Genomic DNA, 23884 nt, shown 5'->3' with positions numbered 1-23884 from the left:
CTCCGACTGCAGCTCACGGGCACGCGCAGGAGGGAGCTCACGCAGGCCACACACATTGTCTCAATGTGTCTTATCGTGGCGAGCGTGAGCGCCCGCACCAGCTCAGCGCCACCCTGGACGCAGCCTTAGGCTGCGCTTATACAGCCGGCGACACAACCGATAACGTCACCTCTCGCCATTGCGAAAGTTGTATTTCAGATGCTGGAGACGTCGCTGGCTGCAAGGCCTGTAACGTCAGCAAGGGGGAAGGCAGACGGGCGGAGAAGCTCCGGGATTGGCTTATAGCCAGTCATGTGGAGACAGTCTCTCCAAAAATCAAATTCCACGAACTACCAGAATTTTGGTAGTGTTGTTGACTGTCGCGCGTTCGTGTCCACGATAAGTGATGGCGACAATGCATTTGTTTTGACGCGATATCGCTGTCGCCAGCACTATAAGCGCAGCCTAAGTCATACAGCAAGTAATTTTGCTTTACATTTTAAGTGAGCACCACAAAATCTTTTGTTTGTTGTAATTTACAACATTTTAAATGTCATCCTGGTTTACTTTCCTTATGTTTGGTATTAATCACATAGAAGGCAGAGAAGCATTCAGGAAAGTTCTGTTTCAATCTTGGTCGCCCAGCTTCTTTTTTTTTTAATCAAAGAATGCCAGTATAAATTTGGATTCTTTTTTGTAGTAGAGAAGAAGAAAAAAAATCGTAAGCACTCTAATCTGTTAAAACACAAATATAAAGAAAAAATGCTTGTAAATGGTTTCCAGTGCTCAGTAGGGTATTGATAGCTTATTATTTAGTATTGGGCAAAGATAAGAATGCACCTGACACTTTGTTACTCTAATAGTTTTCATTGATATTCGTGGGTCATTCTTAATACTCTGCTACAGTAGATACTGTAGATTATTCTGCTGTCCAGGTTAATACAGTAGATGGTTTTCTATTATGCACTCAGCAAACCACAAACACATTTTGGGTTGTATCTTGTAGTATTTTCTTTCATTAAACTTGTATTTACAAAAAATATTAGTCATTTAACACCATATTGTTCTATCCACTCTTACTCTTTGTGTTTGAGTCTATCTGAAGCTGAAGTAACAAAGTGCACATTTCATCTTTAACAGGTGAGCGCTGTCTAGAAGATGATACATATATGAAGGACCTGTTTCAACTCAACCCCAGCGCTGACTGGGTTATAAAACCAAAACCTAATGTATGACAAACTAAGAACAGTGAAACCACAATTTGCAAACAGGTTTAAATGTAATATACAGCACACAACTCCATGACTTTAGTAATGTTCAATTACTACATTTTGTGATATTGCAGCAACCACATGATGTGTATTGTGTAACCGTCTCTGCCCACAAGAGATGGATTTGATATAATTTAGCAATTTACTGCCAATGAAGACATTCCATTACTTAAACGGTACAAAAACTGACAGCCGTTATAAAAACGTACTCTTAACAGTGTATTACAGGCATACCCCGCATTAATGTACGCAATGGGACCGGAGCATGTATGTAAAGCGAAATTGTACTTAAAGAGAAGCACTACCTTTTTTCCACTTTTTGATGCATTTACTGTACTGCAATCATCATATATGTGCATAACTGATGTAAATAACACATTTGTAACAGGCTCTATAGTCTCCCCGCTAGCACACAGCTTCGGTACAGAAAGGGAGCTGGTATTGCGGTTCAGGACTTGCTGACAGGGGCATGCTCGAGCTGCCGTTTGCCTATTGGGCGGTATGCCTGTATAAAGAATATCACTGTAACCAGCGAGAATGTAGCACATACAGTATACTGTATCAACCGATTAGCAACAACAAACACTGTGTAACTATTATTGGGCTCCAGATACAATACCAAAAATATCTCACAATAATAACTAATTCAATTGTATTTACATGTTTATTTAAATTGCAGGAATAAATACATTCACAGAAGTGTGTTAGCCTTGATCAGTCACTGGTGACCATACTGTATAAGTAAAAATCTGTTAATTGCTGTAAGAAGAACAGTCAATGTACTGCATGGAATTATTTACACCAATTCGCCGTTGTACCTAATCAGTACTGATCTAAATATGATGAGATTTGAAAGCAAAATGGAATGTTCTTCATTCATGTAATGGAATGACTTAATTCTGCCTTAGTTAAATCTATGAAGGGTATATTGTAGTAAGTATTTTGTATAGAAAATAAATATTTTTGTATATATACTTGTATATATCACGATCTATATATTCGGGAATCGACCTGCTGACTTTTTTTCTTATGGGGAAGGCACCTTATCTAAACCATATGTTTTTGTGTTTGTATTTTTATTTTTGAAGAATTATAATAAAAAAAAAAAACAAAAGTGATATTCCTGCCACATAACAATGTTGTGCTTCAGGTTTCAAATCTATATGGTATAAGAAATTGAAAAAAAAATATGGATCTTGTTCTTTGCAATGTTTTAGGAGATTACTTATCAGCACAAACATATGCGGAACTACAATAACCTTGTATGAATATTAGCCTTCTGATATGTTATATACATTTAAATTGGTACTAAAATATTTAAGTTAAAAAAAATCAAAACTCCGTTTTTCTAATGTTTGTAGTAATCTAATTATTTGTGATTGGTCTTGTGCCATTTTGTTTGAAGAAATAATATCACTTTCTTCTAGCTTTCAACAAAACTTGTCTTTGTGCCTAGATTAATGTATTGTTTATAACTCAAAGAAATTCTACTCTCTGTACACTATGTAACATCCAGCTAACACAAACATATTCATTACTTTAATTTGTGACTTTGTATATAAAACAACCGTATGTTCTCCAACAAAACTGAATTTGTTTTCTTTCATTCTATACAAGTTTGAGTCATTTAAAAGGCATTTCAAGCATCATTGATAGAGTTGCTTCAATTGGAGATATCCTTGGCATTTTAAAATTGTCTTTAACAAAAAATATTACAATAATAGCCCACTGAAAAAAAACCTCAACGTTTTAACACATTTACAACACAAACGATAGTAAAAAATAAAAATGATACCTGCATGAAATGGACACATAAGTATGTATTAATATATTTATATAGCGCTATCATAGGCACAAGAGTAACATAAGGAAAAAGGAGTCCCTGCCCCAAAGATCTTACAATCTAAATGGTAAGTAGGACGAATTTACAGAGACAGTATGAAGGTGTTCTGGTAAGTGTGTCTGCAAGGGGCCAAGGTCGATGCATGAGGTGTATAGTATCAGCCATGGAGCTAATCCTATGCTTCCATAAGGAGGTGTGTTTTACGTCTGATATTGAGGGGAAGGACATTCCAGGGAAGTGGGACAGTGAGGGAGACGGTTTTAGGTTGGAGAGGGCTTTAGATACAAAAAAGGGGTAGATAGGGGTGCCAGGGTGCATTTGCACTCCCCAAGAATTTTATATATTTTACTATATTTACTTGCGGTTACACTTCCCCTCGCAACCGCAACTTCCCCACAGCAATGAAACCGATTGCCGAGGAAGAAAGAGGGGCCACTGTAAGAGAGCATCCCTCTTCAATAGAAGTCATGACATCATGCGACACTGCGTTGTCAGCAGGGAGACATCCATATTAAATTGAGCTAATATTATAAAACTTCTAAAGACTAAACCCAATTGACGTAGAAAGGAAGGAGCAGATAAGATAATAGTACAGACTGAAAAAAACTTAAATGCATGTTTGCTAATGCAAGAAGCCTGACAGATAAAATGGGGGAGCTTGAATGAATAGCTTCAAAGGAGCCGTATGATATAGGCATTACTGAAATATGGTGCGGTGAAACTCATGACTGGGCAGTTAATTTACAGTAGGTTATTCCCTTTATCGCAAGGATCGAGCAAATAGAAGCGGTAGAGTATGTTTATATGTTAAACCGGATCTAAAACCTATTGTAAGGGAATATGTTTATGAAGGTAATGATGAAAATGTAGAGACCATGTAGATAGAAAATAGCAGTTGAGGTAAAAGTACAAAGAAAATGTTTGTAGGGATGTGCTATAAACCACAGAATATCTGTGAGATTGAGGAAGCTAAAATTCAATATGAATAATTGCAGATTCAGATTTTTGGGGGTTTGGGAGGAAAAAACATGGCATACAGGATGCTTTAATAAATCAGCTTTAAGCACAATCTTCACGTTTCTGTGAAATGCTAATTTTCCATATTCTCTCTCGGGTTAGTTTTTCTTTATATTCTCGGCAGCTCTGTTTCATGTTACTAGCCTTGTTGGTGTGAGGACCAAAACTTTGTATTTTTCTCTGGACTTCTAATACACTTATTTGGTAATGACCTCTGTGGTGCTGTATGTTTTATCCAATTTGACAATGTGATGAACATCACGGCTGCTGTTCTGCTACTTGTTTATTAATTATACTTATGTGTACACTCCAACATTACTATAATTTATACTAAGGTGTTCCTAGTTTGCAACACACATACATACATACATACATACATACATATTGTGATGTTAAAATCCATTTGTCTATCTGGATTTTCCTTTTTCCTCCAGTTAATTACATCATGTGTCCTTCCATATCTGTCATAGGATTTAATTTTTGTCATAGCCAAAATGTTGTCATTTTTATTGTATTCATTTATTATTTTTCTTGGTAATATTATATTAAATTTAATTAAAATGTTATGTATAATCACGTATGGATTCTTAAATTTATAATCATGTCCTTATTTGTCACCTGTGTTAAGCCCCTATGTAGGTTGCAATTTGTTTAGATTGCAACTACTACTGCGGCCCCTCCTATCCTCCGACTTACCCGGAAAAATAGTTCTTTGAGCATTTCGCAGTGATGTGTGTTGTAGTTGAATTGTAGAGGGTGTCAAGTTTGCTAAGGTGGGTTTTAGGTGCCAAGCCATATACTATGTCTCCATAGTCAATAATTGGCATTAGCTGTGCGATACCCTTTCTGACCAGGAGACTTGGGGAGGATTTGTTCCTGTAAAGTACCCCTAGTTTGGCATAGGTCTTGGTTGTCAGGGTATCAATGTGCATCCCGAATGTTAAGTGGGAGTCAAACCATATGCCCAAGTATTTAAAACTAGTGACAGGGATTAGGGTTGTGTTAGTGTTGGTTCTAATCTGGAGCTCAGCCGCTGGAAGCTTTAATAATGTAGTCTTGGTCCCAAATACCATTGCTAACGTCATGTCAGTGTTTAAAAACAGTTTGTTTTGGGAAATCCAGTTTTCGAGTCTCAAAAAGTCAGACTGAAGTATGTGTTGAAGGTCAGAGACTATGGCTGTGTGCATATAGGATTGTGTCATCTGCATACGTGTATTGAGGCTTCCTTACAAGCTGTGGGAAGATCATTGATGAACACTGAGAAGAGTAGGGGCCCCAGGACAGAGCCTTGCGGGACACCACAGGTGATATCCAGGGGGTTGGAGTTACAGTAGAGCCTGAGATGGACACATGTTGGGATCTACCTGATAGGTAGGACTGAAACCAGTTTAAAGCATGCTTCCCTATTCCAGAGCGCTGGAGTTTGTTAAGCAGGATAGCATGATCAACAGTATCAAAAGCCTTTGCAAAATCTAGGAATACTGCACCAGGGAGTTTTCCCCCTTCCATTCCACACTTTTGGACACCCACGTCATGATCCGGTAATACCATACCAACCATCATGAGATTCGAAGGAGGGAGTCTGAAGCACAAGCGTCAGAGAGGAGACGGCGTCATCCAAAGAGCGCGTTACAGACCCTGGCTTCATTGTTTCCATTTTGGCGGCTAAAGAGTAGGATTTTATCCAGAAATTACCATTTTGACCTGCTACATTGTATGTAGGATTTGTATCGGCCTTGTATGATACTAAAATTACATACTTCATCATATTTGGCTGTTTCTTTCATTTTTCAGGTCTCATCCAGTCCCAGATATCTCATACTCAACTTTCATTGTTGCATATCTCTGCTAGTGTTTTTATACACTTGTTTACATCAGTTTGCACCCTTTGTTTTTTCTCCTATATTTCTGGAGTTGTGTACACCTTACACATTGTGGCAGCATTCATTGATTGTATTTATATTGTTTGAATATACATCTGCACACCTTATCATTATATATATATATATATATATTTATATATATATATATATTTATATATATATATATATTATTATTGTGATGCCCACACCATGTTGCAGTCTCTTTTGTCCCAACTGTATAAGTTTAACTGCATGGGTTTTATTTACAGAGATTAAATCATACAACAAGCCCACCATCGCTTTAAATCAAAGCAACACTTAAAAATAACACATTCCCTGTCGCCCTCACTACTTAGATGGCCAGATAAGCTGGTTCCCACGCCCAAAACATGCCCTGCCATAAGCAACAATGTAACACAGTCTCTGCATACAACAATAACATATTTTTGCTTATCTGTTTGTCCTTTGGAGCAGACGTCGCCGCTTCAGCACGGCCTTGTCATCCTTTCCTTCTTAGGAGAACTCAGCCCCACGTTGAGCCCAGAGAAACTCCTCTGTAGGTCCTCTGTACCAGCTTCCGCAGCAGTGGAGCACTTCTATCTTCCCCTCTTCTCTGGGGAAAACAGTCTCTCAGCATGGCAGATTTCAGTCTATCTTTTAAACCACCTCCTTGTTCACTTTGACCAAGCTGATTAACTCCATTAGTTGGCATCAGCTGCTGCTGGTTTCTCTTTGAGGAATTAACTCTCTGTGGACTGGAAAGCACACTTACTGCACTGTTCCAGACCCTAGAGGACAGTGATGGTATCACTAATATATATATATATATATATATATATTATTAAATAAATAAATTATATATATATATATATATATATATATATATATATATATATAAATAATTTGGCAGGGTCAAACAATGGGTTAGGCTTTAAGCTTCATTGGTTTAGTCTGCACAAACACAAACATTTGGCACACTGTTCCTTTAAGGCAAAACAAACCAAAAATTCAAAACATAATCCCTTGGTAGACTTACTAGACCACACAGGCCCTAGATACCTGGCTGGCCAGCTAAGCCACTTGCCAGTTACCAGCCCTCAAAACATACAACCCAATATCAAGGAACAATATTAAAGTCCTTATCTTTGTGCAGGTGCGGCATCTCCGGTTTCTCCAGGCAATCCCTCCTTGTAGTCTTGCTGCTTCCAGGATATTTTTCAGGTCTACTCCTGCCCTGTTTCTGTTTCCTGGGTTTCATTCCCAGATGGTCCCAAGACCCTGCTCACTGCAAGCCTGTGAACCAGATCAACTAGTGTCCCCCTGGTTGGGGGAAAAGTCTCTGTGTGGCAGCTTCCTGCCTGCCTTTTAAACCCCCTGTTTATTGAGGAGTTCTGTCCCAATTGGCTGCACCTGCAGCTAGCCTCTCCTCAAGGAATTTAGCTGCCTGCATGCTGGGCAGCCGACATACTGCACTACTCCAGCATACAGAGATGGTGACTGTCACAAAAAAATATATACCGTATATAATTCTATATATATTTATTATGCTGAAAATTACTCCATTAGCTTAGTGATTACTGCTGTGGAAGAATACTATGTAGTCTATATTTACTGCTACAAACCCATTTTTTTTTAATGTAAGTTTAATTTGTGGTGGCAATAAGCATGCAGTACATAAAGTGTATTATATATATATACAAACCAAAGGAGATCTATTTATTACAGTATATAAAAAAGTAATCTTTACTACACTTTCAGATGAATAATTACTACGAATTAACAAATTTATATTTTAGTGAATAAAGAGCCTCAAGGGTCTACTTTTGCCCAGTTTTTTTTCTTTTTAAACATAAGTAGGCTAAAAAGAAGTAATGCCTTAGAAAACATGACGAGGTGTTTCAAAATCAAACATTTTCCTTAAATCAGAAGCCCAAAGGTGCTTCTAGTTCCTGGTCTAAGAAAAAAAAGATATACTTCCCCCTCAGAATTGGTACAGAATCTCTCAGCACTGGGTTATACATAATGTATTTCTGCAATGTACAGAACTGTCAAACCACAGATAAAAGGAGAATGTTTGACACCAGCCAAAATGCAGACAGTTTGGGATTACTTGGATGAAGAAAGGTATGGACCATACTGTTGTGCTGCTTATTATTTTTCATTTTGTATTTATAGTATCCATACTCATTATTCCTACAGTATATGAAAGAGACCATATTGGACAAAGATACGCTTTACGATTATTCATTATTAATATAGAGCAAAGTTTGAGAAGCTCTATTGATGCTAGAGAAGTGTAGACTTGTTATGTATTGTCCTTTAGATGAATTAGCGAGAATTCTTTATAGATAAATAGTTTATACAAAGCTTCCCAAACCTTTCTCTACTGTAATGATCTGAATTTTTTGTATATACCACAATAATGTAACAGGGTATGTATCTGTACCTGTTTCTCTCCACATAGTGTATCTGCTGTGTAAATCCTGTTAAGATCCAGGCATTAGCAGGTTAATCTATGGGCCATTGAGCCTTCTGCTTCCTCAGAAAGTGAAGGAAGGTCTGTGGTGACTCATGGCCTGTGTACAGCCCATTGGAGGTTGGTACGGTCCATGAGCCCGCCCCTTCCAAAAGTTTCTAAGGGAGTAGTCTAAAAGTTAGGAATCTTCCCCTCAGCCCTCGGGAGGATGTGGTTGTGCTTGCCCCCCTGCTCCTCCTGGAGTAATGAGGGTGAGAGTATTCCTCCCTGAGCCCTGGCGAGGGTAAAGAAGGTCTATGCTCCCTGTTCCTCAGGGAGTGGGGTGGGAGCTGAGTCTTCCCCATGGCGGGGTAAGATTGCTCATTTTAGGCTGGCCAGCCTAAAGACCACCTGGAGCAGAGAACTAGTGAAAAAGGTGCACCTTCTAGAAAGCCTGGGGCAAGTGGAGTGTGATATGCTGCTAGAAGAGATGCTGCAGAATGCCCTATAATAAAGTACCTTTCAAGATACCTCTGCCTCAGGTTTCAGTTCCTGGGCCGGAGGGAGGTAATTCTGTAGTGATGGGGGCTGACACCTACACTCGTGGGATCCATCACTGTTGGAGGCGCTGACACCACCATGACGAACCCAGAGACCTACATGAGCCAGTCCTGTTCCTGTCTCCTTAACATCATGCAGACAACGCCTACCTCCTGCAAACCAACAGGTAGAGCACCATTCAATCGTGGTAATGCGCCCACTCCCATATACTGGTCCCTAAGTGAGGTTCGGGGGGGGGGAAACACGTGTTACTCTAATACAAATGTAGACTTGTGATAAGTGCCTTTAGCCTCTGACTGGTTTAAATAAAATGGCATGTCTTGTAACAGTTGAGTCCATTTTTATTTTCAGATACTGTCTTACTTTAATACAATTGTATTCAAATTAAATATGCCATGGGACATAAATGGCACAAGCCCAATATTTCACCTTTTACACTAATCACTAATATAAAACATATACACTTTTGACTTTGTTACTCCATTATAAGCAGATGTTTGCCGCTGCATGTATCCGTGCAGCCTTGTAGTTGTGAAAGGGAACTTGTGTGCCGATTGGAGCTAATCATTTTCCTCTTCTTACCATCTCGGACAACTCCAACATCATTGTTTTCAACTTTGTCATACAGGCATACCCCGCATTAACGTACGCAATGGGACCGGAGCATGTATGTAAAGCGAAAATGTACTTAAAATGAAACACTCCCTTTTTTCCACTTATCAATGATGTACTGTACTGCAATCATCATATATGTGCATAACTGATGTAAATAACGCATTTGTAACAGGCTCTATAGTCTCCCCGCTTGCGCACAGCTTCGGTGCAGGTAGGGAGTTCAACTTTGCTGTTCAGGACGTGCTGACAGGCGCATGAGTGAGCTGCCGTTTGACTATTGGGCGATATGTACTTACTCGCGAGTGTACTTAAAGTGAGTGTCCTTAAACCGGGGTATGCCTGTATCTAGTTTAAAACAATGAATAAAAAGAAAGACCAAGGATCAACAATTAACATTACTGCAACATTAAAAAAAATGGGCCATATTTTCTAAGCAGCATTCATTCGTAACTCGTTTCAATGGCTTGGCACTGTGTAGGAAATATGGGCCTGTGTCTAATGATGCAGTCCATTATGCTCAACCTTAAAGAAAAAAGTCTAAAAAAATGCTATGTGTGGTCCTTTCTTTTTTAATAGTCTAATCTTTAACTGTCTGCTGATATAGTGTGTATAAAGATTTTCCTGTCATCCAATGTCAACACATCTATCATTTCAATGCAGAAATCTGAGCATAAAAACAGTGTTGGGTGCTTTTAATTTCCTGTGATAATTTAAACTGTTTGGAATGGATTCACTTTTAGGAAAACATAATTAGAGAATGCATCACATCAGAAAACCATAACAATGGCTCCAGGCTTTCAACATTTTTGATTGGAGTTTCTATATGTTTTCTTTAAATACTTTTTTTTATTCAAAGAATTAGCATGTTTTTGTTTTAGAATGTTAATTTCTTAGGAAGATGCCTATATCATTATTTACATGTATCAATGTTTTAGACGGCATACAATTTAGTAGCGGTGACATAGACAACGAGTTCCTCTTTAGTTCTAGCTACTGTAGCACATATTGAAGTATGATGTTTGATAGAAATATCTTACAGCATTATTTTGCTATTAGACTTGATTTATAAGCTAATCAGAAATAGCAAGTCACTTGTGTGAGCACACATTACACAACATTATACTAACTAGCTCTACATTGTTATCACAGGTTCTAGTGAATGGGGTGAAAAATATAGCAGGTACAGCTGAGTAGTTGCAAGTGTTAAACCGATGCCCTTTCTAAATCTAGCCCATAGGGATACATGGTACAGTATATACACTGAAGTGATCGTTTGAGCTATTTTTGGCCAAGTATCCCCATTGACTCCAATGGTGATTGTCAGCTGAAAAATGGCCTGTATAGCCGCTTCAGAGTTTATAGACACCTTACGGCCCATTCACCTCAGGCGGTAAAGTGTATTCCAAGACAAGGTGTCTGTCTGATGCATTCATTGTTCCTTCTGGTGGCATATGGTGTAAGATTATGCACCAGCACTGCCATTCAATCCTACAAAATCTGCATTATAATGGGATTTGCTTTGTTATCTAAGGCAGGGGTGCGCAAACTTTGGAGGAGCGCAAGATTCTCTGCGGGGGGCACGGCAGTTAGAGGCCCAGCTCTTCCTGAAGGAATTTAAATTAAATGCCAGGGAAGTTGGAAGGCCTGTTTAACTTCACTTACCTTGGCTCAGGCGGCTTCTGGCGACGCATCGTCAAATGACGCCATGGGGTCACGTGACGCCGTGTTGCCATGAAACTGTGATGTCAGAACGCCGAAGCCAATGTACGGAGGGGGCATGAGGAGGGGGGGAGAGCTGGCAGGGGGCGCAACCTTTGATCTAAGGCAGCGGTGCGCAAAGTGGGGGGCGCGCCGACTAGTGGGGGCACTAGATTTTCTGGGGGGGTGCAGCTGTTAGAGGCCCAACACTTTCCCGAAGGCATTTAAAATAAATGCCGGGATCGCGTGAGGCCTCTGTAACTTCCTTTGTTCCAACGATGCGTCTCCATGACAACCGGTGTGGCCACAAGCCAGAAGGGAGGCGCATGGAGGTAAGTTTGCGCACCCCTGATCTATGGTACAATGTCATGCACTTCATCTTGTACCACCACTTAGTAATTATAGACCTAATTCACAAAGCTACTGTAGTGCTGACGTGTATTCTAAAACATCTGGGGCAATTACCAACAAGACCCAGGTACATGCTGGGAACATGCTGCAACATTTCTGCAGACAGGCTAATGGCCCATCGGATTAACAGTGGGGGTCCCTGGCAGTCCCATTCAAACTGAATATGACTGCCAATGACCCCTGCTGTGTTAATCCGATGGGCCATTAGTCTCTGCAGAAATGTCACTGAAATGTTGCAGCGTGTACCCAGCATGTACAGTACCTGCATCTTGTTGGCCCCAGAGTTTCCAAGGCAAGTTTAAGGTAAGTTTTAGAATACTCTGTATGTATACAGTGGTCCTTTAATGCTTGCCTAATATTTATATTTTGGCTGCTATGTGTAGATAGAAAATACATTTAGTACAGTATATCCTTGCAGTTCTTCACTGATATTCCCTGATATCTTCCCTCTGAGACGTAGAAGGTCTACTATAAAAGTGAGACTATTCCATGCCATAACCTAATACAGTATGTGTGGCTTAAATGCCACAGGAAGTGCCTCGCCATCTTTCTCAGATCTAGCAACTTTTTACTAACTCTTGCTGACCCTTATTAAATGCTTCTATATTATGCATGGTCCCCTTGTCCACAGTCCTACCACAAGTGTGGACTTCCTTTCACAGTGACTGCCACAATAGTGTGCCTAGAACAGAGGTGGGCAACCTATTTTTCAATTAAGCTACAGGTGTGTGGAATGAGAAGTGAAAATCGCCACACCATGTAAAAATTGAGAAATTAGGTTGCTCGATCAAACATTTAAAACAACACACACTGTTTGTCTGCTTCACTCACCTCAGCACTATCACCTGCTGCTGTTTCCCTCACCTCAGCACTATCACCTGCTGCTGCTTCCACTCAGAAGTGTATGTACAGAGCTCCAGGCATTTGGTAAGAAATCCGCTTTATTCTTTCTTTATTTGGTATATTTTGGCTTGGATCTGTGGGGGAGTATACTGTGAGTATACTGGGAGTTTATAGAGGGTTTTGGGTGTATTTTCAGACTTAAAAACCGTTTTTGGTTTTCACCCAGGGGCTGCAGTGATTTAACCCAGCATAGCTGCAGTTTAGCTGGCTGGAAAACTGCAGTCACACCCCTCTCTCCTCCCTCACTACTGGAGGTTTTTACTGGTTGTTTAAACTTCCAATTTCACTCTTTTGTTTTTCTTAAGCCTGATTCCTTTTCTCACTTGCTATTGAGAGCTCTGTGTCTTTTCTATAAAGACTTGTAAATTGTGGTGTTTGCTTATTATAACAGAGAGAGAGAGTTAATAATAAGAGGAAAAGATTTAAAACTGCAGCAGGTTTTAAAAGCTGCTGTTTTTTTCCCCTTGCAGAGAGGTCTCTTCTAAAAGGGACAGTTTTCTCTCAATACCTCTCTCACTAAGCAATACCTTCCCCTGACTTAGAGGCTTATTTGTTTATCATGCCTGGAAAGGGGAATAGGACAAGTGCGGCAACAGGGGCGACGCCCGGATATAGAACACCAAAAACTGTGGCCCCTAGGAGCAACACTCTTAGTCACAGCCCTAGGCCTGGTCCTTCCAGTGCCCTGGCCACGCCTCCCCCAGCACCTGTTAGCAGCGTAACCCCTGCAGTCCCAGTTCCAACATGGGCGCATGTGGCAGTTGCAGGCGTTAACCCCAGCAACAACAATGCTGGGGCCACGCCCTGTTTGAGCAGGAAGCTTGGGGTGAGGTGCCCAATGTCACCTGGCCTAAACATGGAGATATATGTGAGGGCTGTGGCTGATGTGGTGGGTCCCTCTGCTGTGGTGGCGGCCAGCAAAATGTATGGGAGGGGCATTTTCTTCCTTCGTACGCTGGCTGCCACTCACTACCTGGTGCAGAAAGGCATCAGTGTAGGGGGGAAATACATCCCTATGGAACCCATGGAGGGGTTAGGCACAAAGGTCATTCTGTCAAATGTGCCCCCCTTCATCCCAGATTGCCTCATGAAGCCGTACCTGCAAGCCCTGGGAGACATTAAGTCCCCCATAATAAAATTATCTTTGGGCTGCAGAGATAGGGCGCTGAGGCATGTACTCTCATTTAGGCGGCAGGTACAACTGCTGCTGCCAGGGAGCAATGAATCTGTGGAGGGTTCATTTAGGGTGCCCTACGAGGGCATAGAATACACTGTGTTTTATGGCACGGAGGGGGTTAGATGTTATTTGTGCAGAGAGCTGGGGCACACTCGTAGGAGTTGCCTCAGAGGGAACAGAGGACCCATCCCAACTCCTGCACCCGCCCCATCCTCTGCCAAGACACCCGGTACCGCTGTGCCCACCACAGCGGGGCCCTCAAGGGCCCAGGTCCCTCCTGAGACTGCAGGAGATGTCGCTGTCCCATCCGGAACAGTGACTTCTGCACCTCTTCCTGGAGAGCGGAAGGAAGGAGAGGGGGTCGCCCTGGAGCGGCCACCCTCTGTTAGCGCTGTCTCCCCCCAGGAGGAAATACCCTGTGCCGCTGCGCCCACCGCAGCGGAGCCCTCGGGGGCCCAGGCCCCCGCTGGGACCACAGGAGATGTCGCTGCCCCATCTCGGACAGTGACGTCTACACCTCTCCCCCAAAGAAAGAGAGAGAAGGAAAAGCCCTCGAAGGCCCAGGCCCCCTCTGGGACCGCAGAAGATGTCACTGCCCCATCTCGAACAGTGACATCTGAACCTCTCCCCAAAGAACAGAGGGAGAAGGAAAAGAGCTCGAGGGCCCAGGTCCCCCATGGGACCACAGAAGATGTCACTGTCGCAACTCAAACAGTGACATCTGAACCTCTCCTCTCAAAAAAGAGGGGGAAGAAAAAAGTCACCCCAAAACAGTCACCCTCTGTCGCTGTCCCCCCCCAAGAACCCCCTAACCCCATTGTAAGCACCGTACAGGGTGAAGGGGAGCGGGAGGAAACTCCTGCTATGGAAACAGCGGCACCCTCTCCTTGGAAATCAATCCCCAGGAAGAGCAAATTTAAAACCAATAAGAGGGTGATTGAGGAGGTTGAGAGTGAACCATATTATGTTTACCCTCTGAAGTCTCGGAAGCGGAAAGAAAAATCAGTTCCGCACAAGGTGGTCCTGTCCGACCCACTGGTTGGGATTAACCAGTGTAAGCCGGATCCCACAAATGTACAGCCCACCCCCCTCGAATTTCTGGAGGGAATGCAGCTGGAGGTACCCGATGCCTCTGGGGACGTTGGGGAACCTCCCAGCGCCCCTCTCGGTTGGAGAGCATCCCCTGGAGAATTGTGCTTCGGTAAATTTGACATGCCGAGTGCACCTATCTTCAGAGCCAACCAAGATCCCCCTTTGGCTGTACCGCCTTCGGGTGACGCACATAGGGATAAAAAGCCCCGGTTTGCGTCACCAGAGGAAGGAGATGGGATAGGGCTGACCCCCGTGGATGAGGGTTTGGAGGGTGTTGTGGTGAGCACTTCCGATTACATCTGGGAGTTGTCTGACCTGAACCCTCTTGGTGCAGAGTTTTGGGCAGGCACTTTGTTTGGAGTGAACGCTGGGAAAGACCCTCCCTATGAAGCCCTTGCTAAGGAGTGCCCCCCCATGGTTGGTGAGAGCCCTCCCGCGGATGGTGGGTGCCCTCCTGCGGATGGTGGGGGCCCTCCTGCGGATGGTGGGGGCCCTCCCGCGGATGGTGGGGTCCCTCCCGCGGATGGTGAGGGCCCTCCCGCGGACGGTGGGGGCCCTCCTGCGGATGGTGAGGGCCCTCCCGCGGTTGGTGAGTGCCCTCCCGTGGGTGATGCGAACACCCGTGGCATGTGTGCTTCTGTGGCCCCCGAGGACTCTCGGGAGACCACTGCCTCTGCCATGCCGCCACCAGCTGCCCCTGAACAGCCTGACTCGGGGATGGAGGTGGAGAGCACAGTGGACCCCCTCGTGGAAACACCGAGGAGGGGATCCAATCTAGGGCTGAGAGAGGCCCCCGCAGAGAAGGACGGGGTTCTTGAATTCTCCAGCCAAGAGGAGACTGGGGAGTTGGGGCTCAGAGGGGAGTCCTCTGGCACCATGGAGTCGGTGGACTCCTCGATCACCATTATCCCTGCCCGGGAGCTGGATAGTTTCCTGGATGATACCCTCTGTAGACATGGACATACGAAGGTGCAGTTGGCCCTTGAGAGGTGGAAGGATGCTTCGGTCATTCTCCAATCTCTCAGAGTATACATCAAGGCTAACCACAAGGCCAAACTTTCCGGGACTATCGAACATACTCGGGTCCTAAAGTTTAACAAAGTGTTGCGAGAGCACGTAAAGGCTTCTCGGGGTATAGTACCCTGAGCGCCTATGGAAGCAAGACTCTTGATTACCAATGGCTTTGAGCATCGGTACGCTAAACGTTAATGGATGTAAGGACGGGTTTCGAAGGTTCCAGGTACTCTCCTTTTTACAAAAGGGAAAGTATTCTGTGAGTTTCCTGCAGGAAACCCATACCACTCCAGAGGCTGAAGCCAGCTGGCATCTGGAGTGGCGAGGCAAGGTCTTTTTCAGCCACCTCACTTCGACATCTTGTGGGGTGGTGACCCTGTTCTCTGAATCCTTTCAACCTGAGCTGCTGCTTGCCAAAGCTGTTGTTCCAGGTCGCCTTTTGCATATCAGGGTCCGACACGAGGACTACACGTTTAATTTCCTGAACGTGTATGCTCCTGCCAACGGACCCCTGAGAAGGCAGTTCTTCGTCAGAATGTCTGAATACCTGGAGACAGTCGACGCAGACGAATACGTGGTGCTCGGGGGTGATTTTAACTGTACCCTCGAGGCTCGGAAAGACCGGAATGGTCCGGAGCCACACCCGTGTTCTGCGTCGGCCTTGCGGGAGGTCATCACCCGCTACTCCTTGGTAGACGTCTGGCGAGAACAACATCCTGAGGCATCCACTGAGTTCACCCATGTTAGGGTGTTTAGGGGTGAACGGATGTCCTGGTCCCGGATCGACAGGCTGTATATTTCCAGCCACAGCCTGTCGCGAGCCCAGTCCAGTGCCATTAGGCTGGCGCCGTTTTCAGACCACAATTGTGCGTCCGTGACGGTGACGCTGCTACCTGCAGCACCCTCGGCCGCATATTGGCACTTCAACAATACGTTGTTGGAGGACAAGGGGTTTGCGACGACGGTCCGAGACTTTTGGATGGCCTGGAGAGGTTGCAGGTCAGACTTTGCCACGTTAGAGCAGTGGTGGGACGTGGGCAAGGTTCATCTGCGCCTCGTGTGTCAGGAGTACACAAAAGGTGCCAGCAGGCGGCGCGATGCTGAGATCGAGGCCCTCAGGGAGGAGGTGCTCGATCTCGAGAAGCGGCTGTCTGTGGCAGGAGACCAATACCTGCAGAGTATGTACGTAGAGAGGAAGTGCACTCTCCGGGACTTGGAAGATCGGAGAGCTCGGGGGGCGTATGTGCGATCCCGTATCAACTTCCTTCGAGAGATGGATCGCGGGTCGCGCCTCTTCTACGCGCTGGAGAAAAAGAGGGGAAACCGTAGACATATCACATGCCTGTTGGCAGAGGACGGTACCCCTCTGACTGACCCGGAGAGCATCCGGGACAGAACCCGGAGATTCTATGTAGATCTTTTCTCTCCGGAGTCCATCCAGCCAGATAAATGCAGGGTCTTATTAGAGGGGCTTCCCACGGTCAGTGAGGATGGAAGGGAGCTGCTTGAGTTACCTTTGACTCTGGCCGAGCTCTCTGAAGCCCTCAGTCTCATGTCCCACGGAAAAGCGCCGGGGCTAGACGGGCTGACTGTGGAGTTCTTCCAGTTTTTCTGGGAGATGCTGGGACCTGATTTCACCGAGGTCCTAGCTGAAGCCCTTGAGATCGGTGAGATGCCACTTTCGTGTCGGCGGGCAATACTGTCTTTGCTGCCGAAGAAGGGGGATCTCCGTCAGATCTCTAATTGGCGACCGGTCTCACTGCTCAGCACGGATTATAAGATCGTAGCCAAAGCGCTTTCGCTGAGGCTCAAGTCCGTGCTGGCAGAGGTGATTCACCCCGACCAGTCCTATACTGTCCCAGGCCGGAGCATTCATGACAACATTTTTCTGGTCCGGGACCTGATGCACTACGCGCAGAGGACTGGTCTATCACTCGCCTTTCTGTCCCTAGATCAGGAGAAGGCGTTTGACAGAGTGGATCACCGTTACCTTATGCAGACCCTGCGGGCGTTTGGCTTCGGCCCACAATTTGTGGGCTTTCTCCAGATGCTGTACGCCTCTGCAGAGTGTCTGGTGAAGATCAACTGGTCCCTGACGGCACCTTTTGTGTTTGGTCGGGGAGTACGTCAAGGGTGCCCCCTGTCTGGGCAACTGTACGCGCTGGCCATTGAGCCCTTCCTCTGCCTACTGAGGAGGAGGCTCACCGGGCTGGTGCTGCGGGAGCCCGACATGCGAGTAGTCCTGTCGGCTTATGCCGATGACGTGCTCCTCGTGGCCCAGGACCTAGATGATCTAGAGCGGGCACAAGCGTGCCAAGAGGTCTACACCGCGGCCTCTTCTGCTCGGATCAACTGGTCCAAGTGCTCTGGCATGTTGGTGGGTCCCTTACAGGTGGACTCTTTGCCCCCCACGTTTCGGAATGTCTCGTGGGAGAGCGATACTCTCAAGTATCTGGGAGTCTACCTGTCTGCTGCGGAGGACCCGGCCCCAGAAAACTTCAGTGATCTTGAAGAACGGGTCATTGCTCGTCTGGGGTCATGGGTGTATCTGTCGAGAATGCTTTCCCTTAGGGGAAGGACCCTGGTGATTAATCAGCTGGTGGCCAGTCAGCTTTGGCACCGGCTGATAGCCATGGGTCCAACCCCCGAATTTATCAACAAGATCCAGAGGAGGTTGATGGATTTCCTCTGGATGGGGAAGCATTGGGTTTCTGCGGGAGTTGCGTGTCTCCCTTTGGAGGAGGGTGGACAGGGAGTGGTGTGTGTCCGCTCCCAGTTACACACTTTCCACCTCCAGTACCTGCAGAGATACCTATTCGCAGATCCGTCTCCGCAGTGGTGCCAGCTGGCGACCTTTTTCTTTCGCCAGCTGCGCAATATGAGGTATGACCGGCAATTGTTTATCATCAGGCCTGAGGGTTTAGGTAGAGACCTCTCGGTGCTGCCGGCATACTACCGGGACTTACTGAAGGCCTGGAAATTGGTCTCCGCGACCAGGAAGGAACAGGCGGTGGGGGTTGATTTCCTCGCCGAGCCCCTGCTGTATAATCCGGCAGTGGGGGCTCGGATGTTGGATTCACCCTCTATTTGCCGCCGACTAATCCTGGCGCAGGTGACCAGAGTCGGAGATCTCCTGGACTATGAGCGGCGAGACTGGGTAGGAGCAGAGGAGCTCGCGCCCCGTATGGGTCTGCTTACTGCCCGCGTTCCTCGTCGTTTGATCCAGGAGATTAAAGATGCCATCCACCCCGACTCACGCACCTTCATCGAGGGGGTTTTGCAGACCGGAGAGCCTTGTCATCCTATCAACTTTAGCTCTCCGGATCTTTGCGTAGAACCCAAACCAAGGCAACCCCCTCGAGTTCCTATCTCCCCAAACCTCAGCAGGTTGGGGGATATGTCCCCGGCATGTTTTCGCGGCATGCCGAGGAAAGTCCTGTATTCTCTGGTGCTCCATATAGTGCACTACCTCGCCCTTGTCACCCGCCCAGATACCATCTGGAGGCGGGTATTTTTTGGGAACGAGGACGAGAGACCCCGGTGGAGAGAGCTCTATTCAGCTTTGGTTCCCCGTCCCGCCGGGGATTTGAGTTGGAGGATCCTCCACGGTGCACTGAGCACAGGAGAGTATTTGGCACACTTCACGGACTCCCCCGCCACTTGTCCTTTCTGTGGCGAGCGGGAGTCCGTATTTCACATTTATTTGAGTTGCGCCAGACTGCAGCCCCTCTTGTCCTTCTTGAGGAGCCTTCTCCTGCAGTTCTGGTTAAACTTCTCTCCTCATCATTTTATTTTTGGGTGCCCAGTGTCCCGAGACAATAAGCCTAGGGATCTCCTAGTTAACCTGCTCCTGGCAGTGGCTAAGGTAGCCATTTACAAGACCAGGAAGCAGCGTTTGGAGAAGGGGGTCCCAACGAACATCGTGGCAGTGTTCCGGGCGCTGGTGCACTCCCGTATTCGGGCAGAGTTCACGTACGCCGAGTCCGCTGGGACGGTTTCGGAGTTTACCTCCCAGTGGGCGTTAGGCGGGGTGCTCTGCTCGGTATCCCCCATCAGGGGTTCTTCTGAGTTAACCCTTCTGTTTTAAGTGCATTTTTTACAGTGCACTTGCTGATTCCCTTATATATTTGTTTGACTGGTTTTTCTTTGTTCTACTTGGCAACAAGTAGAATTGCTGTTTAACTGAATTGGCCGGCTTCGCCGGCCAATCAGTATTGAACCAGATCAAAATAGGCTGCTTCCACTCAGAAGTGTATGTGCAGAGCTCCAGGCATTTGGTAAGGAATCGGCTTTATTCTTTCTTTATTTGTTATATTTTGCTGTGGATCTGTGGGGGAGTATACTGTGAGTATACTGGGAGTTTTATAGAGGGTTTTGGGTGCATTTTCAGGCTTAAAAACCGTTTTTGGTTTTCACCCAGGGGCTGCAGTGATTTAACCCAGCATAGCTGCAGTTTAGCTGGCTGGAAAACTGCAGTCTCACCCCTCTCTCCTCCCTCATTACTGGAGGTTTTTACTGGTTGTTTAAACTTCCAATTTCACTCTTTTGTTTTTCTTAAAGCCTGATTCCTTTTCTCACTTGCTATTGAGAGCTCTGTGTCTTTTCTATAAAGACTTGTAAATTGTGGTGTTTGCTTATTATAACAGAGAGAGAGTAACCAAAAAGGGGAAAAAAGATTTAAAGCTGCAGCAGGTTTTAAAAGCTGCTGTTTTTTCCCCTTGCAGAGAGATCTCTTCTAAAAGGGACAGTTTTCTCTCAATACCTCTCTCACTAAGCAATACCTTCCCCTGACTTAGAGGCTTATTTGTTTATCATGCCTGGAAAGGGGAATAGGACAAGTGCGGCAACAGGGGCGACGCCCGGATATAGAACACCAAAAACTGTGGCCCCTAGGAGCAACACTCTTAGTCACAGCCCTAGGCCTGGTCCTTCCAGTGCCCTGGCCACGCCTCCCCCAGCACCTGTTAGCAGCGTAACCCCTGCAGTCCCAGTTCAAACATGGGCGCATGTGGCAGTTGCAGGCGTTAACCCCAGCAACAACAATGCTGGGGCCACGCCCTGTTTGAGCAGGAAGCTTGGGGTGAGGTGCCCAATGTCACCTGGCCTAAACATGGAGATATATGTGAGGGCTGTGGCTGATGTGGTGGGTCCCTCTGCTGTGGTGGCGGCCAGCAAAATGTATGGGAGGGGCATTTTCTTCCTTCGTACGCTGGCTGCCACTCACTACCTGGTGCAGAAAGGCATCAGTGTAGGGGGGAAATACATCCCTATGGAACCCATGGAGGGGTTAGGCACAAAGGTCATTCTGTCAAATGTGCCCCCCTTCATCCCAGATTGCCTCATGAAGCCGTACCTGCAAGCCCTGGGAGACATTAAGTCCCCCATAATAAAATTATCTTTGGGCTGCAGAGATAGGGCGCTGAGGCATGTACTCTCATTTAGGCGGCAGGTACAACTGCTGCTGCCAGGGAGCAATGAATCTGTGGAGGGTTCGTTTAGGGTGCCCTACGAGGGCATAGCATACACTGTGTTTTATGGCACGGAGGGGGTTAGATGTTATCTGTGCAGAGAGCTGGGGCACACTCGTAGGTTTTGCCTCAGAGGGAACGGAGGACCCATCCCAACTCCTGCACCCGCCCCTCCCTCTGCCAAGACACCCGGTACCGCTGTGCCCACCACAGCGGGGCCCTCAAGGGCCCAGGTCCCTCCTGAGACCGCAGGAGATGTCGCTGTCCCATCCGGAACAGTGACTTCTGCACCTCTTCCTGGAGAGCGGAAGGAAGGAGAGGGGGTCGCCCTGGAGCAGCCAGCCTCTGTTAGCGCTGTCTCCCCCCAGGAGGAAACGCCCTGTGCCGCTGCACCCACCGCAGCAGAGCCCTCGGGGGCCCAGGCCCCCGCTGGGACCACAGGAGATGTCGCTGCCCCATCTCGGACAGTGACGTCTACACCTCTCCCCCAAAGAAGGAGAGAGAGGGAAAAGCCCTTGAAGGCCCAGGCCCCCTCTGGGACCGCAGAAGATGTCACTGCCCCATCTCGAACAGTGACATCTGAACCTCTCCCCAAAGAACAGAGGGAGAAGGAAAAGAGCTCGAGGGCTCAGGTCCCCTCTGGGACCACAGAAGATGTCACTGTCGCAACTCAAACAGTGACATCTGAACCTCTCCTCTCAAAAAAGAGGGGGAAGAAAAAAGTCACCCCAAAACAGTCACCCTCTGTCGCTGTCCCCCCCCAAGAACCCCCTAACCCCATTGTAAGCACCATACAGGGTGAAGGGGAGCGGGAGGAAACTCCTGCTATGGAGACAGCGGCACCCTCTCCTGGGAAATCAATCCCCAGGAAGAGCAAATCAAAAACCAATAAGAGGGTGATTGAGGAGGTTGAGAGTGAACCATATTATGTTTACCCTCTGAAGTCTCGGAAGCGGAAAGAAAAATCAGTTCCGCACAAGGTGGTCCTGTCCGACCCACTGGTTGGGATTAACCAGTGTAAGCCGGATCCCACAAATGTACAGCCCACCCCCCTCGAATTTCTGGAGGGAATGCAGCTGGAGGTACCCGATGCCTCTGGGGACGTTGGGGAACCTCCCAGCGCCCCTCTCGGTTGGAGAGCATCCCCTGGAGAATTGTGCTTCGGTAAATTTGACATGCCGAGTGCACCTATCTTCAGAGCCAACCAAGATCCCCCTTCGGCTGTACCGCCTTCGGGTGACGCACATAGGGATAAAAAGCCCCGGTTTGCGTCACCAGAGGAAGGAGATGGGATAGGGCTGACCCCTGTGGATGAGGGTTTGGAGGGTGTTGTGGTGAGCACTTCCGATTACATCTGGGAGTTGTCTGACCTGAACCCTCTTGGTGCAGAGTTTTGGGCAGGCACTTTGTTGGGAGTGAACGCTGGGAAAGACCCTCCCTATGAAGCCCTTGCTAAGGAGTGCCCCCCCATGGTTGGTGAGAGCCCTCCCGCGGATGGTGGGTGCCCTCCTGCGGATGGTGGGGGCCCTCCTGCGGATGGTGGGGGCCCTCCCGCGGATGGTGGGGGCCCTCCCGTGGATGGTGGGGGCCCTCCCGCGGATGGTGGGGGCCCTCCCGCGGACGGTGGAGGCCCTCCCGCGGATGGTGAGGGCCCTCCCGCGGCTGGTGAGTGCCCTCCCGTGGGTGATGTGAACACCCGTGGCACGTGTGCTTCTGTGGCCCCCGAGGACTCTCGGGAGACCACTGCCTCTGCCATGTTGCCACCAGCTGCCCCTGAACATCCTGACTCGGGGATGGAGGTGGAGAGCACAGTGGACCCCCTCGTGGAAACACCGAGGAGGGGATCCAATCTAGGGCTGAGAGAGGCCCCCGCAGAGAAGGACGGGAGTCTTGAATTCTCCAGCCAAGAGGAGCCTGGGGAGATGGGGCTCAGAGGGGAGTCCTCTGGCACCATGGAGTCGGTGGACTCCTCGATCCCCATTATCCCTGCCCGGGAGCTGGATAGTTTCCTGGATGATACCCTCTGTAGACACGGACATACGAAGGTGCAGTTGGCCCTTGAGAGGTGGAAGGATGCTTCGGTCATTCTCCAATCTCTCAGTGTATACATCAAGGCTAACCACAAGGCCAAACTTTCCGGGACTATCGAACATACTCGGGTCCTAAAGTTTAACAAAGTGTTGCGAGAGCACGTAAAGGCTTCTCGGGGTATAGTACCCTGAGCGCCTATGGGAAGCAAGACTCTTGATTACCAATGGCTTTGAGCATCGGTACGCTAAACGTTAATGGATGTAAGGACGGGTTTCGAAGGTTCCAGGTACTCTCCTTTTTACAAAAGGGAAAGTATTCTGTGAGTTTCCTGCAGGAAACCCATACCACTCCAGAGGCTGAAGCCAGCTGGCATCTGGAGTGGCGAGGCAAGGTCTTTTTCAGCCACCTCACTTCGACATCTTGTGGGGTGGTGACCCTGTTCTCTGAATCCTTTCAACCTGAGCTGCTGCTTGCCAAAGCTGTTGTT

The 23884-nt window shown here is 46.9% G+C and overlaps 1 protein-coding gene across 4 annotated transcripts in view; it reads left to right on the top strand.

Moving 5' to 3' along the window:
• Positions 1-2837, top strand: part of ARHGAP18 (Rho GTPase activating protein 18) — a 143099-nt gene extending 140262 nt beyond the window's left edge. For all 4 annotated transcript variants that reach the window (XM_075597291.1, XM_075597290.1, XM_075597289.1 and 1 more), the window contains exon 15: positions 1120-2837. In XM_075597291.1, coding sequence (XP_075453406.1) covers positions 1120-1214 — 95 coding nt within the window. In that variant the 3' untranslated portion in view covers positions 1215-2837. The remainder of the gene's footprint in view (positions 1-1119) is intronic.
• Positions 2838-23884: the final 21047 nt, after the last annotated feature.

The sequence above is a fragment of the Ascaphus truei genome, chromosome 4 (genome assembly GCF_040206685.1).
Source record: "Ascaphus truei isolate aAscTru1 chromosome 4, aAscTru1.hap1, whole genome shotgun sequence".
NCBI lineage: Eukaryota > Metazoa > Chordata > Amphibia > Anura > Ascaphidae > Ascaphus > Ascaphus truei.
Note: the sequence above shows the minus strand (reverse complement) of the source record. Positions and strands in the feature narration are given on the sequence as shown.